Source organism: Myiozetetes cayanensis, unplaced genomic scaffold (assembly GCF_022539395.1).
Source record: "Myiozetetes cayanensis isolate MyiCay16 unplaced genomic scaffold, myiCay2020 scf9, whole genome shotgun sequence".
Classification (NCBI taxonomy): Eukaryota; Metazoa; Chordata; class Aves; order Passeriformes; family Tyrannidae; genus Myiozetetes; species Myiozetetes cayanensis.
This window is the reverse complement of record NW_026088185.1, coordinates 28,898,601-28,915,103: the sequence shown is the minus strand read 5'-3', so window position 1 is coordinate 28,915,103 and position 16,503 is coordinate 28,898,601. Positions and strand designations below refer to the sequence as shown.

At 42.1% G+C, this 16,503-nt stretch overlaps 1 protein-coding gene across 12 annotated transcripts in view; it reads right to left on the bottom strand.

The window, feature by feature from the left end:
- KALRN (kalirin RhoGEF kinase) overlaps nt 1-16,503 on the bottom strand; it is a 502,548-nt gene that overhangs the window by 41,215 nt on the left and 444,830 nt on the right. For 9 of the 12 annotated variants that reach the window (XR_007632104.1, XM_050340466.1, XM_050340463.1 and 6 more), the window contains 10 exons: nt 13,827-13,922; nt 12,094-12,224; nt 8,403-8,469; nt 7,132-7,235; nt 4,658-4,727; nt 3,986-4,072; nt 3,111-3,203; nt 1,976-2,026; nt 1,564-1,641; nt 501-686 (listed from right to left, as the gene is read on the bottom strand). Coding sequence is in view for 11 of the 12 variants with exons in the window: in XM_050340466.1 (XP_050196423.1) it covers nt 501-686; nt 1,564-1,641; nt 1,976-2,026; nt 3,111-3,203; nt 3,986-4,072; nt 4,658-4,727; nt 7,132-7,235; nt 8,403-8,469; nt 12,094-12,224; nt 13,827-13,922 (963 nt within the window). In the remaining variant the exon portion in view is untranslated. The remainder of the gene's footprint in view (nt 1-500; nt 687-1,563; nt 1,642-1,975; nt 2,027-3,110; nt 3,204-3,985; nt 4,073-4,657; nt 4,728-7,131; nt 7,236-8,402; nt 8,470-12,093; nt 12,225-13,826; nt 13,923-16,503) is intronic. The other 3 variants (XM_050340467.1, XM_050340468.1, XM_050340473.1) reach the window with 1 other exon arrangement.

Genomic DNA, 16,503 nt, shown 5'->3' with positions numbered 1-16,503 from the left:
GTGGTTTTATTTGTTTTTGAAATGTTCTTGCAACATTCACATTTGAACTAACAGCCCTCCCCTGAATTAAGGAAGAGTATTTCCAGTAATGTCACATAAAGGTTTAGTATTGACTTACAGTTTGACCTAAGATGACTCTTTTTGATACTCTATGTTCCCCTACCTTTTATTATCACACTTAAAAGTGATTATTGCATGCTTCCTTTGACTACTGCAGGCTTCGTAGCAATATTTGCTAACTCAGAGCTATGAATGACACAGGACCTGCCCTGGTTGTGTTCTCTGTAAAAATTACCCAATAAATTTAGACATCCAGTGGTTTATTTAGAGACAGTTTTAAATGGCTCCTGATCCACTGAAAGGATGCAAATGTTTCCTGCACATTGCTGTCCACATATGACAGGATGAACCAGTCTCACAGCATAGAAAACTGGAAGCATTTTCTTACAGAATTGGAAGCATTATCAGACAGAATATGCCTCTCCCTCTCCGTTTCTTACCTTTATGCTTTTCTTGAACATGTAGCCTGGCGTTAAAGATCCTTTTCTGAGGAGTTCACTGAAGATAACTATTTGCTCAAAGAGAAATACCCTACGCTCCTTGGGCCGAGACTGAACTCCGGAATCCTGCTCTGTCACGTAGAAGGTGTCCTGCTGCAGCAGCTTGCCTTGAGCTGTCAGTTTGCCCTGAGAAGCAGACAAGGCACCACCATTACAAACCCTGACCCACCATGGTCCCACAAGATCTGCTATGTTTCATGCAGCCCAAGTTTTCCAGGCAGCATCCTATTTGTGTGAGACATATCCCCTCCAGGCTATCAAAGCAGCAATCTAGTAAATCGTGACCACAGTTTAAGAAAAATAACACAGGTTTTCTTTGCTCTGATTGCCACTGATTGTGCATATAAAATCAAAAGCAAGAGGTCTCAAAGCAGACTGTTTTGTATGCTTCATTTCAAACACTGTTCCCATTATTGGTTACTATAGTGCCTTGTTCTCTCTAGTCATGATCTCTGCATCCCCCCCTAAGCCAGCAGTCAATGACACACCACCTCTGAAGGTGCAAAAAACCAGGACCTACCTGTGCATAAGACAGTAAGACAAATTTTACTTCATTTTGGAGATAAGACATCTCACCAAAGCCTACACTGGCTTAGTTGCAAACTACAGGCTGTAACCTGTGGAGCTGTAACTCACAAGTCCCCTCCTGGATGATGCCAAACTCAGTCAGAGCTGTTAACGTGTTAATGCCAGGTGACCTTACAAACAGGCAGGGCAGGTTGGTTCATCACTTATTTTGCTCTGACTATATCTACAGGAAGTCTCATTAAAGCTTGCAGAAGCTTTTAGAGACCTCCCATTTTGAAGAAACAATAGATAGATTATCACAAGTTTAAAGTGAGAGATATATTACGCCCTCACCTCTGACACCTCATCAAAACTTGCAGCTCAGCACTGGAGAAGAAAAAGCGCTAAATTAACAGCTTGGAGAAGAGACAATCATAGAAAGATAAAATAATTCTCCTTGCCTAGTTATTATTATAAACAGAATGCCAATACATACCTCAAAGCCTTGGAGGCGGCCCAGATTCATCATATCATTGCAACGTTTTGGTACAAGGCACATTAGTTCAACTGCTTTCTGTTAAGGAAAAAGGATGTTGGATTATTACAAGAGAATCAGAGGGTTCCTAAAAGCCCAGTGTCAAACAATAAAGTTCAATAGCACAATTGCTGCCGTCAGTTATTCGTGATGAGGCCCCCCTGCTCTGAAGATGTGTGCTAATGTCTAAAAAGAGGATGGGGCACCTAAAACGTAGGACTGTGCCATCATCTTTTAATTCTGATTTAAGCCAAGAGAAAAACCACATTTAGAATACCAGCAGGATCTTCAACTATTGTCAAAGGAATACTGGGGTTTTCAATCCTCCATACAAAGTGCCATTAGCACTATTGTCCAGGACATGAAAACGTACCTCTATATCTGAGCACTCCAGACCAGCTTTTTCACTGTACCTCAGGAAGTCCTGGAGAAAGCAGAAAGGTTTGCATTAAAGGCACTTCAGAAAGAGAGAACAAAAGGCACCAGTTTGAAAAGGAAAAAGGCATATTCAACGTGTCCTTTTCTGAGAAGAAATTTGCTAATATTAATAAAATCATCTGCAGAGATTGCTGAATGCCACAACCACTTTAAAGATACGGAAAAGGGGTGCGGATGATTGTTGAGAACATCACATAAAAAAGGACAAAGCTGGGATTAGCCCTTGGGAATGCTCACTTGGTCCCTGTCTTAAGCCACAAGACCACACACACACACACGAAGGTTTTGCTTTTCCTTTTGGCATTTTGGGGAACACGCTGCTGTCTCTTTGCTAGTGTGCAATTACCAAACTGTGGGCTGATGGCAGTCTGCTTGAGGCTCGTTCAAGAGAGAGCAGAAGCCAGCTCCGAGCTCCAGTGCTGCTGGAGATTATAGGGTAGGGTTCAGACATGCCTGATTTTAGATATTAGTTTGAGACCCCTCAGGATGAATTTTCAGAAATGTTGATTAATTGGCATCCTGGATAAGTCAGCATAACACACAGCGGTCAAGCTCCTTAGGAAAAAAAATTGTGTGGAGGTCCCCAAATTTTAAGATGCCAGAATATTCTGGAAATAAGTTTCTTAGGGTAATTTGAAATTAGCTATTCAGAAAGGGAGGCTATAGCATTTACTAAAAGCACACGATTCAGCACCAAAGACAGACTTTATTAACACACTTGTGTATCTTTGTTTCAATTTAAACAGAAATTGAAAGTTTGCTCTTAAACCTCAGAGGAAGAAAATTCCTATTTGAAGTTTACTCTTCTATAAGAAAATCCCCAAAGAAAATTTTTTAAAAATAAAATCTGTTTACTATCCTAAATTACAAACAGCTTGCACAGATGAGGCCCTCGTGCCCTCTGGACATTTTCCATGGGCCTCTGTCATTGTATGCCCAGAGTGCAGACTCCTCTTTCCTCTTAATGTGATGAATTTATTCTTCAGTTAAGTCTAAGGCTGATTTAAAATAAGACCACCTAATGCAACATGCAGACTTTAGTTTAGTCCAAACTGGATCTTTCCACTCACCTTGAGAAGAAGCTGATATTTAGTTATTCTTTGAATGGGTTTGATCAGAAAGTCACTGATGGTTAGCCGTTGGCTTATTTCCTGTTGAACCTCCTAAAAATTGAGGATTACAAACAATTGCAAACAATCACAGAGTAAGACAGAGATGACTATAAAATGTCTCAGCAGAGGCTTATTTCCACAGAAAGTTGGTCTGTTCTTAATCTTTTGTTTACAAGGGGGAATTTCTGAGGATTTAAAAATCTGGCATATCCTAGTTAGACAAGGACTGGGTAAAAGTCATGACTGAGCTGGAAGGCATTGGAAAGCACAGGATCCCTCCCCCCTCTGAGCTGACTGAGCAGGACTGAAGGTCTGAAGATCACTCTTTCCACTGCAGCAGGATTAGCTCACAAATCAGTCCTGCAAAGCATGCTTCACATCCTGGGGTAAAAGGAAACATCTTCTCTTGTTAAACAAGCTTCTTTCACAGTACTATCTAAATGTGTCTAGTCCCAAAGACTTTGTGAAACAGACAAAGTTATGGGGAATTTATGAGAGGCACCACCCAGCTCCAGCAGCTTTTACCTCCTCCCCTGTTTGTAGACTACTGATTAAAAAGTCATATTTTCTTTGGGACAGAAATCAGTGCAAGGCCACTATAAGGGCCACACACAGTCAGCACTGCATTAAATATTTAATAGATGTTAACAATATGAGAATTTGAAATCAATTAAATAATAACGTTTTCTCCCTAGAGCAGAGACTTCAGCAGCATGAGCAGTACTAAAATCCTCCAGAGTTTGTTTTAGACAAACCCCACGGGTTACAGAGTAGTCTCCTTGACCAGGACTCCCAGCTGTAAGCAGTAGTAATGTGCAATGGGCCGTGCTTACCTCAAAGTATGTTTCATACTCGGCTACTATATACTCAGACCGCGGCTTGTTTTGGCAATATACCACATACATGTGCAATCGCCGCTCCTGTGAAGGCAAGAGGCACAGCAGCCTGGTGAGATATTGGCTACTGTTTTGCTATTGAAGGGTGGCAGAGAACTGCTATGATGTTCTGCTTGGTCTTCCTTATTTTTGGTTTAATCAAAGATTTAGTTTGCTGAAGTAAGAAAGAAAATTGGTAACTGGCTCTGTTTTAGACTTCTGCACCTCAGGCAAGGGGAAGGTTCCATGGGGGTAGCTAGAGAGAGGTGTCATACCCACAGTGGCAGGTCTGAAATTTGCTGCAGAGCTGTACACTGGCTAATATTACATGAACATGTAAATTGTAGGAGTTGGCAAGTACCTGCCATAATTGTATTCTGGTAGATGTCCTTGGTCACATCAATTTTGCCCCCAAAATAAGTTGTCTGCAAGAAGGCAATCAATTAATGCCTTAGTGCAATTCAGCTGCACACTTGGAAATGCATAACTAAAGGGATACTTGAGGTTTAAATTAGGTTTAGACATGTAAAAGTAAACAAACAGATGTTTTCGGAAAGGAGTCATCACACCCTAAATGACAACTGTACTTATAGGTATAAGGTATAATATAGGTAACAAAATAAAACTTACATGCTTAATAAAAAGCTGTGCTAAACGGTCAGGTTCTTGAAGACATTTTTCCAGTTCAACCAGGAAAAAGCTGAAAGAAAGGACATCAACATTTCAGAATACTTCTTTAGGCCATCCCAGCAGCAAACTAGTCATCCTTCAGATATGTCAGTACAATTTTAGCTACAGTATTCAATAATAAATGAAAAGGTAAGCTTGGCTTCAGCCCTTAATGGTGGGATCTCTAAAGCATTAGATGAGAGCTGTGAAATGTGGAGGTCTTTTCTTGCAAACTGTCTGCTCTTCTTTACTGTTACAGTGGTTTCAGTTTTCAGAAAGTGCCGATTATTAATTGCAAGAGTTGCTTTCCTTCACTGAGAAGTCCCAAAGTAAAACTTTTCCATGTACCAAAATACTTGTGAAAACTCAACTGAAGCTTAACCAGAAGTTCTCAGTGGCATGAGCAGATTTGGACTACTGGTCAATGTGAAAGAGATGCAGCAGTTTCCACTTGAATGAACAAGTCAACATGTTTTGCTGGTGGAGTTACGATATGTTCCATTTGTCACTGTTTTTAATTTCATAATAAATCATAATATGCAATTCATAAACACCATCTCTATCTTGGCCTGAAGCTTTGGAGAGGTCACTCATTCCAGTTCAAACGCCCTTATCAAGAATACACTGGGATGCCTAAAAGTGAGGTAAAATCAGCTAAAGTAAACTTCAGAAATACTGCTAGATTTTTCTATCTGGTTGGAAAATTCTGACAATCTCCCTATCCACGAACTTACTCTTTTTCACTTCAGGATTTCTGTCTCTACAGTAGCCAGATTTGGGGAGAGGACATGCCTGCAATGGTCTGGTCCCAAGAAATCCCAGAACCACAAGAAAAGGATGCAACTTGGACAGCTGTCTCAACTAAAAATCCCCATTGCTACCATTAGATACAGCTGCTCCCATAACTCAGTCCTCTATAAATGTTACATTCATCTGCATTTAAATAGACTTCTTGCCCTAGATATGCAGAACTAAAAATAGGGAATCCTTTCCTATGTGTTACAGAAAACTCCTACCATCACACTTAAACAAGGAATGGCTCTGGTAGAACACTCTATTGCAGGCATCAACTTAATATGTGGTGAAACTTTTCCTGACATTTCTTAGCTTGTGCTCACAAGGTCATCCGTCAGAACATACAGACAGGCCAGGCTATGAGATAAGCACCTATGGGACACAAGATGGGAAGGGTACTGTGCTTCATGGGTGAGGGAAATGTCCAGAGTTGCAGGAAGATCCAGCCCAGTGTCCATTGCTCAAGTCTGTACATGCATGCTCAAATTCTAGTTAGTTGGAGCTGTAGAGTATTTCTGAGTGGCAGAGTTGAAATGATGATCATATTGTCCATAAGCAAGAGACTGTTGTTCATAAAGTTACAGGAGAAATGGCCCAGGGTTTGTGTGTGCAGCAGCTTTTCAAAATCTACTTGTATGAGTAAGATTTTCAGTGAATGGAGTTCCTAACTCAGAGCCAAAAGCATCAACTAGGCCAAAGCACGTCAGGGCTTTCATGTGAGAAGGATCTTGGAGGAATTTGCATTTTATCGCCCTTCTAGCCAAACACCACTGGTATGGTCAGCCTTCACAATCCAATCAGCTGCACGTGAAGATGCTCATGTTGCTGAGAACCACACAACCCAGGAAAGAAACCATGACTTTCCAGCACTGCTATGGCACATCAGTAGGATGAACTAAGCCTACAGCTGTGACCCATTAAACATAATTATGGCAGCCTCAATAGCTTTTCTAGGATCCAGCAAATACCCCACAAGCAGCAACTCTCCGAGAGCCATGTTGGGAATGCTTATGAGCCACAGGTCAGGACCTGTGGATGGACCACAGTGTATCTCCCAGTGAAACCTCTTGTTGTGGCTCCCCAGCAAGGAGTGGCAGAGCCATTGGCAGCACAGTCCTGACAGAGAGCAGACTCCTGTGTGCAGCATTTCTGTCATACTGACCAGCACTCCTAGCACAGTGTTTGAACCAGCTGTATCTGTGATCAGAGACAGCATGACAAACACCCTCCCAAGAAGCCAGGCAGTGCAAAGCTATAGCCCACCAAAGTTGGGTTTTTTTCACTGGGAAAAATGATTTCATGTAAGACTGATGCTTTGCATCATGCAGTTGTGCTGGTTTTGGCTGGGTAGACAAAGCTCTGTATCAGGACTTAGTGTATAGTAAAACCATGGCTAAAAGCACATGAATGAGACCATGTTCTCAGGATTCAAGGTGGCCATGATTTGTGAAGTTGTTAAGCAGCACTTACAAACCAACAGAGACAATTCAAAGAGAGGCAACATCCTTTGGAAGTTCAGCCCTGAATGGCCTGCTGGTGTTCCATCAAAAGCAGCTTAGACATACAGACACCATCTAGCCCAATCCTTTATGCACAGTGGTTAGAAAGGTGCTTAAAAAGGAACTAAACCAAAAACTTACTCTTTGTGCCAGTCATAGATCTGGTGAATATTGCCAAATACAATCTTGTCTTTCCCTTTCATATCTTCAGAAACTCCTTTTTCTTCCATCCTCTTCATGAAGCCCTTTAGGATTAAGGATCAGTGGTCAGCATGCTTAAAATATCTTTTGTACACTTTAAAACCAGAAACCGTACTAGATACTTTAAGTTACACAGTTTGCTTAAAAGAAAACTTTAAAGGATTTGTTTAGAATATCTACAATAGTTACACAAACCACTATTAGATGTAATTGAAGTGACAAGTGCAAATGTAAGATAAAAGTTAAACAAAGTAGTTTATCAAGCCTGGCTTCTCTAGTAAGAGGAAAAAGAACTTTGTACAGAGTTCATCCATTCATCACCCTGAGTATTTTGTGAGAGCACAAAGCCAAGCAGTAAGTTTAAAGAGTCACATGAACAGGATTTCTCACACCTCCTGAGAGTTTATTTGTAAGCCTTTGGAGCACTGCAGCCCTGTCAGGTTTGTCAGTGGTGCATGATATAAACAGAACATAACACAAAGGTCTTCAAGTTTGGAAGCTGTTGAAAATCAGATAGCTGTTGAAAATCAGATAATTCTCCTTGGACTAGTGAATGCCACTAGTGAATCACATGCCTCCAGATCTCAGTCCTTGCTGGGAAAAAAAAATGGACCCTGCAAGTCAGTTGGATCTGACAGGTGATCCCTAGGGAACTTCACAAGTTGAAATTTTTTAAAAAAGACTGTTTTTTAACACAAAAAAACCCCAAACTCTAGTTTCTCTCAAGCTTTTTTTTTCAAAACAATAATCCATGGGCCACACATGCGCCTCAACATAGATCCAAGCCCACCTTCTAGAAATGTACTCAGACACAGAACCATTAGCCCAGGTGCAAACTCAAGTATAAGTATCTGTTACCATTATTCAACCTGACAGGAAGAAAAGCATGAAATAAGTGGTAGGAGCACAATTCCCCACCACTGCCCCCAAGGCTGCATTACAGCAGAAGGAGTTTGTCACAAGCAGGGTAGCCAAGAAAAACCTTTGCACACTGGAGTTGAACCTAAAATAAAACATTTGTTAGATGGAAACAAAAATAATATCCAAAGGCATTTCTTCTTGTTTCTGTCAACATGAGAAGGGGACCATGGAAGCAGTGTGCAAAATAAAGCAGTTTGTTTCTCATGCTGTATTTTTTGTTGTTGTCACTTGTCAGCATGGTGCTTTTTAGTGGCAAAACATTTTGCATAGCAGGGTTTGCTTCAGCTCACCTCCACAACAGTTCCCAAGTCTTTGACGTAGTCTTTTTCAGTCTGTACCAGCTCATTTAAGACAAACCTATATTAAAACAGAACACACACATATCTGACCACATTCCTTGATGCTTGCTCCTCTTACCACATATGACCTCACCATAAACCCCCACTGTCACTCAGATCATATAACATGTGTCACTTGTCACTCACTTAGAGCTCAGTGGAATGTAAATGACAAAAATGTCACATTTCAGGTCAGGGTAGTCCAAATTTTCTTAACCACTCTTTCTTCCTATCCCTCTTTGCCCCCACAGCCCAGGATGGTGCACAACCAGCTGCCTGTACTTTGAGCTACCCCTCCCCAACCTCCTCTCCTCCATCCCCTACACAACCCCCCTGAGAACAATGGAGACATGTTCTGACCCATTTTCCAGCAAGCAGGAGAGGATTTCTTGCCCCAGTCTCTCTGGCTTTGCCCAAGAGTCATCCATTAAGTTTTAATTCATAATTTTCAAACACTTGGAAAACAAATCCCCTCTCCCATCATAACTAAGAGCTTAGTCTTTCAGACTAGGTAATCTTTGTGTGGGTGTTGAATATTTTAACACTGATTTCAGAGCTAATAATCCCATGTAGGAGAGTCACCTAATGAAGGCTTGATGCATGCAAACAACAGCAAGCTAAAAAAAGCCCCTCCTATGTAAGTCAAACTGACTAATCACATCATGTTCTTTCGAGGACAATTTCAAAAAGTTACAGCTTGCTGCAGACAGTTTGTCTCTCAATTACGCCAATACATAGATTTGGCACAGTGACAAATAAACTCCATCTGTGCTCAAGTTTGCTGCAGCAGTAACAAGGCTAACTAGATAGAGGAGTGCCTTCATGTCCACATCAATCAGCAGACTGACCCACTTGAAGTGATAGGGCTGAGGGCAAACAGTGCTAAGATAAAAGGCTGGTTCAAAATACCTAGAGGGGAAAGAAAACAGGATAGCATTGCAAGGAGAGACTTAGTTAGGAGAAGTTACTGAGAAAATAAATCCTGCTCCTGCTGTGCTCCCAACGTGTCTCTTGCTCAGACAAAGCGGAGGCGATTCTTAGGACACATGTCAGGAAAAGGTCAAACAGCTTCTTGTTCCTTTGAGAGCGAAATCCATCCCCCTTGGCAGAAGACAGGGCTGGCAGCGGCCACACCAGATGCCTGTGCTCTCCGAAGTGCCCTGCCAAGTTGTGTGCCTGGGCAGCAAACACGTGCAGGGCGAAAGGCAACAGGCTGCTCTTTCACAGCCCAGCACCATGTGGCCTGAGCAGGCGTGTGCTGTACAGCCCCCTCTCGCTGGCTGACCCACCGTGCCCTTGTGAAAGGCTCGCCACATCCACTCTGCCCCGGGGACAGGTGCCGGGAGGGACTTTTCAGCTTGCACCACCCTCCATTTGCATTGCTACCCATAAGCACAGAGAGCTGCCGAGGGGATGCGGAGAACCTTTCCCTCCTACAAGGTTATCTGGCCAAATTCTGCTCTAAAAATGAAGCAGCGGGTGCTTGTAGTACATAATGCTGCAGGTCATGCAGGCACGTGGGTGTTTATTAAAAATCATTGCAGCAAGCAGGTTTCTGGTCAACAGATGAAACTTGCACATTTACATCTCTATTAGGATCCAGGGTCTACACCTCCACTGCTTGCCTTAAACTCAGGACCAGCATTCCCTCAGCTCCCCTCTTCCTAGCAATCAGAAAAATCAACCTTAACCATCTCTATTCATTCTATGAAGCCTACCTGACACAGTATTTTAGAGGTGCTCCCAAATTTAAGGTTTCTAGGATGTATGCAGCCAAAAATTCAAGTTCACTCATCTTCTCCTCTAATAACATGGAGCAAGGGCAGGCAGTTGCTTGCAAAGTGCCCTGATCACCAGCAGTATTGACTACACAGCTGTATTTAAAACAGCACAGACTGACACAAGGGTAGAGCCTCCTCACTTTCTGATTAAATCTGAATATCTGGATATTTTAGTAACTCTGTATTCAATCCATACTGAACAGTGACACTCAATAAGACTATGGTCTTCCTGCTTGTAGAAATGCAGCAATCAAGCCTGATGGAATAGGATTTTCCTAAAACCAGGGCCAGCTGCTGGCACATGTGTGCTGCCAGGGACACAGGACATTACTGCCTGTGCAAGGGTTCAGCTGCTGTTTTGTGGGGGAATGGGGGATCACAGCTCGAGCTGGGAGCTCAGCTGCCTTACATGACTGTGGAATTAAGCCCAGGAAGCTGCAGAGATACAGAACACAGACACAAAGGAGCTGGAGGAGAGACAGATGTCTTGTGCTGAAAGCCACTAGCAGGTGCTCCTAAACATCCTGGTGTTTGGAATTCTGGCAGCTACTAATTAATTACACGTAACACGCTAGCAGTTCCTCTGCCAGAAGCTTCACACGCTAGAGAGTGTTCCTGTGTTCCTGTAACTTTGCTTACAGTGCCAGAGGTCTCTGCACTATAACTGCAACCTGCAGTTTCCTGTCAGTTACCTAATTAATGAATTGCTACTAGAGAATGTCCAGAACTTGCAACATTGAGGAGCTTTTAGGAGACATTCATGGGCAGAGATGTTCCCTGCAGGAAGGCTGACAGCTGCCTAGTAGGAAACTTCTCCCATTCAGAAACACATCCAGGAGTGTCATGTCCCTGTCTGCTGCTGGGAGTTGCTCCAGTTCTTCACTGTATCTATCACTTCTCTGGCTTCCTACAACAAACTGCAGGAGCAAACGATGGCTTTCACAGACCTGTGACACTTTGCTCCTACTTCCTCTTCTAGTCTTAACGGCCTCCTTGTTCTCCCCAGCTTCGTTTCCTTCCCTGCTTGGCATCTTTCCCAAATGGGCTGCTCTTCTTCCACCTCTCACCTTTCCACACTCCAGTGAGAGCTGTATGGAATGTTACTTTCCCCCTCAATCTTCTGTTTGATTAGATCGCTGCAGTTACCATTGTTAGCACCAGAGGTGATACAAAGAAAACAGCTACCTCAGCTCTCTTTCATATAATTCTTGATTCTGTTTCTCCAGTTCTCTGTGTTCTTCAGCTGAACTATGTATTTAAGAAATGTTTTAATCATTATTGGTTTTGAAGGGACAAGCATTTTTTTTTTTTACATTTAAGGGAGTGCACAGATAATTTAAAAAAAACAACTTTCATGAGCCGTCACCATTTCTTTTCTCTCCCATTACCATGAACATGGGGGTTTCCCAAATGAAGCTTTCTCTTCAGTGGTGCACCACAAATGCATCTGAATCCTGTCCCTTCCTTTGCTAATAACTAAAGCAAAAACATTACTATCTCATTCAAAAAATCCTAGTAGGATTCTCTATTCTGTTCCTTGAAGGTAGCTAACAAGGTCAACCACATATTACCCCTCTGAGAGCTGGTTTCACTGCTGGCAATGAAGTAATTACCAATACAAATATCTCAGTAATACTTGTCGAGCTGTTCAGAGGCTTTTACAGCACTAGATATTTGCTATCTGGGGTAAAAGTTGTACATTTTAGAATGATGATGAACTTCCTGAGTGGAATTGCTTTTATGAAGTGTTTTTAAGTGTAACACAGTTTTACTCCCAGTTCCATGTTCATTCACTCTTTCAGTGGTGCTTTGTGTCTCCTTGGGTGCATATTTTGGAAAGAAGAACCAGCAATACAACTTACATTCTGCCTCTCATTGCTTTGGCTTTTTGTTCCTCTTCAAGGTTCCGTGGGGGCGTTGAAGGTGTCATTCCTTCATTTAAGCAGCCAGTGGCATCTTTTAAGCTTCCTCGGTAAGATCCTCCTTCAAGGGTCTAAAAAAAACCCGAAGAAAACAGAATAAGCATTGTCCTTGAACTCCAGCATAAGTATTCAAGTCAGTTCTGCAATCAACACTACAGTTAAAACCAAGCAGAGTATTCAGCAACACTTTCCTGCAGAACTTATGAAACACAACCAGACTAATTTTAGGTTGATGTAGGACCCCCCCCCAAAAAAAAAAAAAAAAAAAACACCTTAAACCAGAGAAAATGTCCTTCTATTAGAAGTTGGAAAAAGATGTTCCAGTAGCTCTGAGAAAACTCTTCCAGATTATTTCAAAACAACCTGGAAATATCTTAACGTCTCAATCAGGACTATTGTTAGGCTACATGTGGTCAAAGACTCTCTGCCAAAAGCTGAATGGGGATTCTTGTAGTAAAGTAAAACACAAAAAGAAACAGAAAGACGGACACACAGTAACATTCCATAATAATTAAAGCTTCCCCCAAATCCCTGGAAAGTAATTTTAATGGTCTAACAGACGGTACGCGGGGGAGAGAAAATAAAATAACCTCCAAAAATGTGTCTAACTGGATTAATGAAATACTTTTCAATTTGTTAGTCCCTCGATGGAATAAAATTATTTTGAGTAAATTTTCTGGGAATATCCTTCTTGGTTTCCCATAAAGAACTCCTTCACTCATCACTCCTTATCAAGCAGTCTACAAACGCTGAGTCTTTCCATATACCAATATGTCAAACTAAGAAAATACCAAAACCACCTGAAATGATTCACTAAATAAAACTGCTTGCACAGAGCTGCAGTAATTTAATTATCACTGTGGGGTTTTTTGTTTTTCTTTTCTCTCTTCACAGTTCCAGTATATGTAAGAAAATGAACCTTTGTTGGCCCATCATAATCCTGCTTTAAAGTTGTTCAGAGAAAGCATTTAGCTAATTTTAGAGGCCCTGGAATTTGTAGAAGAAGGTTTAGCTTTGATTTTAAGATTTTGAACTGCTTAGGGAAAACTTAAGAGAAGCCAGGATATGAAACAGGATTTACCCCTTGTCCAACAGACATGGGATCAGACAGGGAGAGTGTATGACACCGAAATTTTTGAACAAATTAATCCCAAAGCATTTTTATTGCTTATTCCACTCCCTGTAAGAAAGAGTTGACAAGGCAGATTAAAAGTGCCACATGAATCTTTGTAAAATTAAAGCACAGCTGTGGTACTTCAAGCAGTTCTACTCTTTAGAGGATCTTTTTAAAAGAGAAACCGTAATACCAAACAAATTCACACAGTAAAACTCCTGTGCCTTAGAACAAGCTTTAAAACAAAACATCCCACTGTGGAAAATATTTGAATACCAACAAGACCCCAGAAAGAGAACAGTACAATAGCTCATGCTCTGCAAAGCCCACTCCAGAAGTGACTGTGCAGCACAGACCTGACGTGAGATGTGGGCTTCATCTCATATGGGGAGCAAAAATATTAGACACTACTGAGAAGCAGAGCACATGGGGTTAATAAAAGCATAGCAGATGAAAGGTAGAAAGCAAGGAAACCAGAAACAAGAGGTAGCCTTTAAAGCACTTCCCTAGAGTCACATCAGGCCTGTTGTGTACACAGTTTTCACAACACTAAACTTACCAGCTTAGTTTTGACCAACTTTTCTATTGCACTGACAAGATCCGCAGCAGTTGGGACATCTGAGGAGCTCTGTCGAGCAGCTAGCAAAGAAGAGGACTGCAAGACACCAGGTTGCAAAGGAAAAGCAAGTTAAAAGGATGAGAAGGGAGTAGGAAACCAAGCGGTCAGTGAAGAAGCTTCTGAGGCAGGAGAACGGACGTGGAAGGGAGCTGGAAGGTTAGAGGGCCACATGCATGGACAGGTGAGCGAGTGTCGCCGTATCAGACAAGCATGGAATTGCCATCCACTTCTGGCTGCACATTTCCAAAACTGGGAACCAGGGAACAGCATGAAAGAACTGAAGTTCATTTACAAACAGGTTACAATACTCCTAAAGTCTGCTGGTTCCTTCTTCAGAGGACATCTATGGTCTTACAGACTCCAGAAAATTGATCATCTTACTGCAGATGTAAGAAATTACCCCCTCCTCCATACATACATATTTAATAAGTGCAGTTAAGCACAAGGCACACATAGAATTACAGGCAGTAGGGGAGGGAGGAACAATTCTGTCTCCCTTCCCCACAGATCAATTGCAACTCCAAATGAACTTGGATGACACCTCCCCTTCATGCAACTTCAGCCACCTAAAACATGTAACTCTTCTCTCCGCTCTCTGCAACCAGTGGAGAGAAAACACCCCTACATGTCTCATCTATCCTGAGTACCAGGCACAGTCTTGTCTCTCTATGCCTGTGGGCTGGTCACAGGTATTCAATTTTAGGTGTCTGACATCATGTCATGTCTTTAGATGTCTCCACTTACAGATCTCCAGAAACACCAAGACCTCTTCAGTGTTATCCCAAGCACCCCTACGGCTCTGTGTGAAATACTCAGTTTTAGTTTAAGGTTTTTGCTCTATAAGGGCATATCACCTCTTGGTCTTTGTCCTGGGAAACCTCACTTTGAACATCCAAACACACTCAATAGCTATGGGAATTGGGATTTATTAGCTCACCTGTATGTACATTTCTTCTGAAGGCAATGCAAGCTACGACTAAAACTATAAGCCCTTTTATAACCTGCTTTCATCAGGCTGACACAGACTAAAGCATGGCTAAATTTTATAAATTTTGCATTAAAAAGTTTATTCATCTCTCAGCTGCTTAATAAAAGTCTTCTGGAGAGCATCTACTCCAGCGAAATCACAGTGCCGGTGTCAGCAAACACGCATCTGAGATTAAATAATGCTGGGGAATGAGACGTGGAAATGTGATGGCAGGAATTAGGCAGCTGGCCACCTCTTTCTGCAGCCCTTTGGGAAGGTTGCTCCTGTTGAGTGACACAGCCCCAGGAGAAGAAAAAGAAGGCAAAGGAGATTATAATCCTAACCAGAAGCCTTGTGATAGAACAGGAACATGAACTGCCTGCCAGTCATCGTCTTGTCTTTCACAAATAATACATCTAATCAGCAGTTCTAATTTCAACAACAACAAAAACTACAGGTAATCAGGCTGGTAATTGAGGAATTAGGCTGGTAATGCAGGAATCTCATACAAATGTGAAAGCTCAGACAGCCTGCTTCACCTGCAATGCAGACAGACATGTCTAAGAAAAAAAAAAAAGACTGAAAATAAGGACTTTGAAGAGATACTGGACAAATACATCGACAATAACTGCCAACCATAACCATCCTAGCAGGAGTCATCCAATTTTTGGAGGCAGTAAAAAGCTGTTGCTCTCACTTATTTTAACTGAAATTGCTCAATGTTTTTGAAAAGTAAATAACTGCAGGATTTTGAAGGGAACAAGGAAACATTCGCTGATGACAAGGTTTTCAGGGTTAAATAAAACTCCTGGGATTGACAAGAGTCTAGTTTGTGTGGGGCACATCAAAATACAATATTTCTATTTCCCAGGGAGCAAATTATGAATTTCTAATATGAAGAGATCTTGCAATTTGTCTTTTTAAGAGCCTCCAGGAGCAGTGAGGAACGATTACTGCTGCCTAGCAGATGGGCTCAGGGAAACGTGTCACCTCCCACACCATGCAGACATCTCCCCCCACCACAGCTACTGTCCCATGCTGCTGTTGCTGCTGGTCCATCCTAAGCCTGTGCCTGTAAGCACAGAGGCAGCACATGAGCAAGAAGTTGTGCTCAAATTAACACCATCAGAGAGCTTTCAGCTCCAGCATGGCTTGAACATTGCTAATACAGTGTCCTGTGCCAGGGAATTTGGGACCCACGTTTGTGAGCTTTAGTTTTTAGATGAAGCAGAAAACAGTTTAGTTCCACAACATTTACGCTATCAGAAATGTGTTTAAGAAATACTGAAGTCATATGGCATGTTGGACACCAAAACCAGTGACCTGACCTAAATTAGTTTTGTTTGTCTTTAAAGAAAAACAAAATAAAACAACCACATACCCCCCCCCCAAACAAAAAGCAAGCTAGCCCCCAAACATTTAGCTAAACTCCATGGGGATCAAGCCAGGAGCAACAGCTATTGTGCTGGGCATGGATCCACCACAGCTCTGCTTCACTGACCTTTCGCCTCTGCCCCTCTCCAGACAGCCAGCAGCACACACAGCACTCAAAGGGCAAGAGTCCACAACTCCAGCTGCTTCCTTCTGGTCTTGCTGCCACCACAGTGTCATAACATTTCCTGACAGATTAGCAGAAAGGCCCCAAATCCT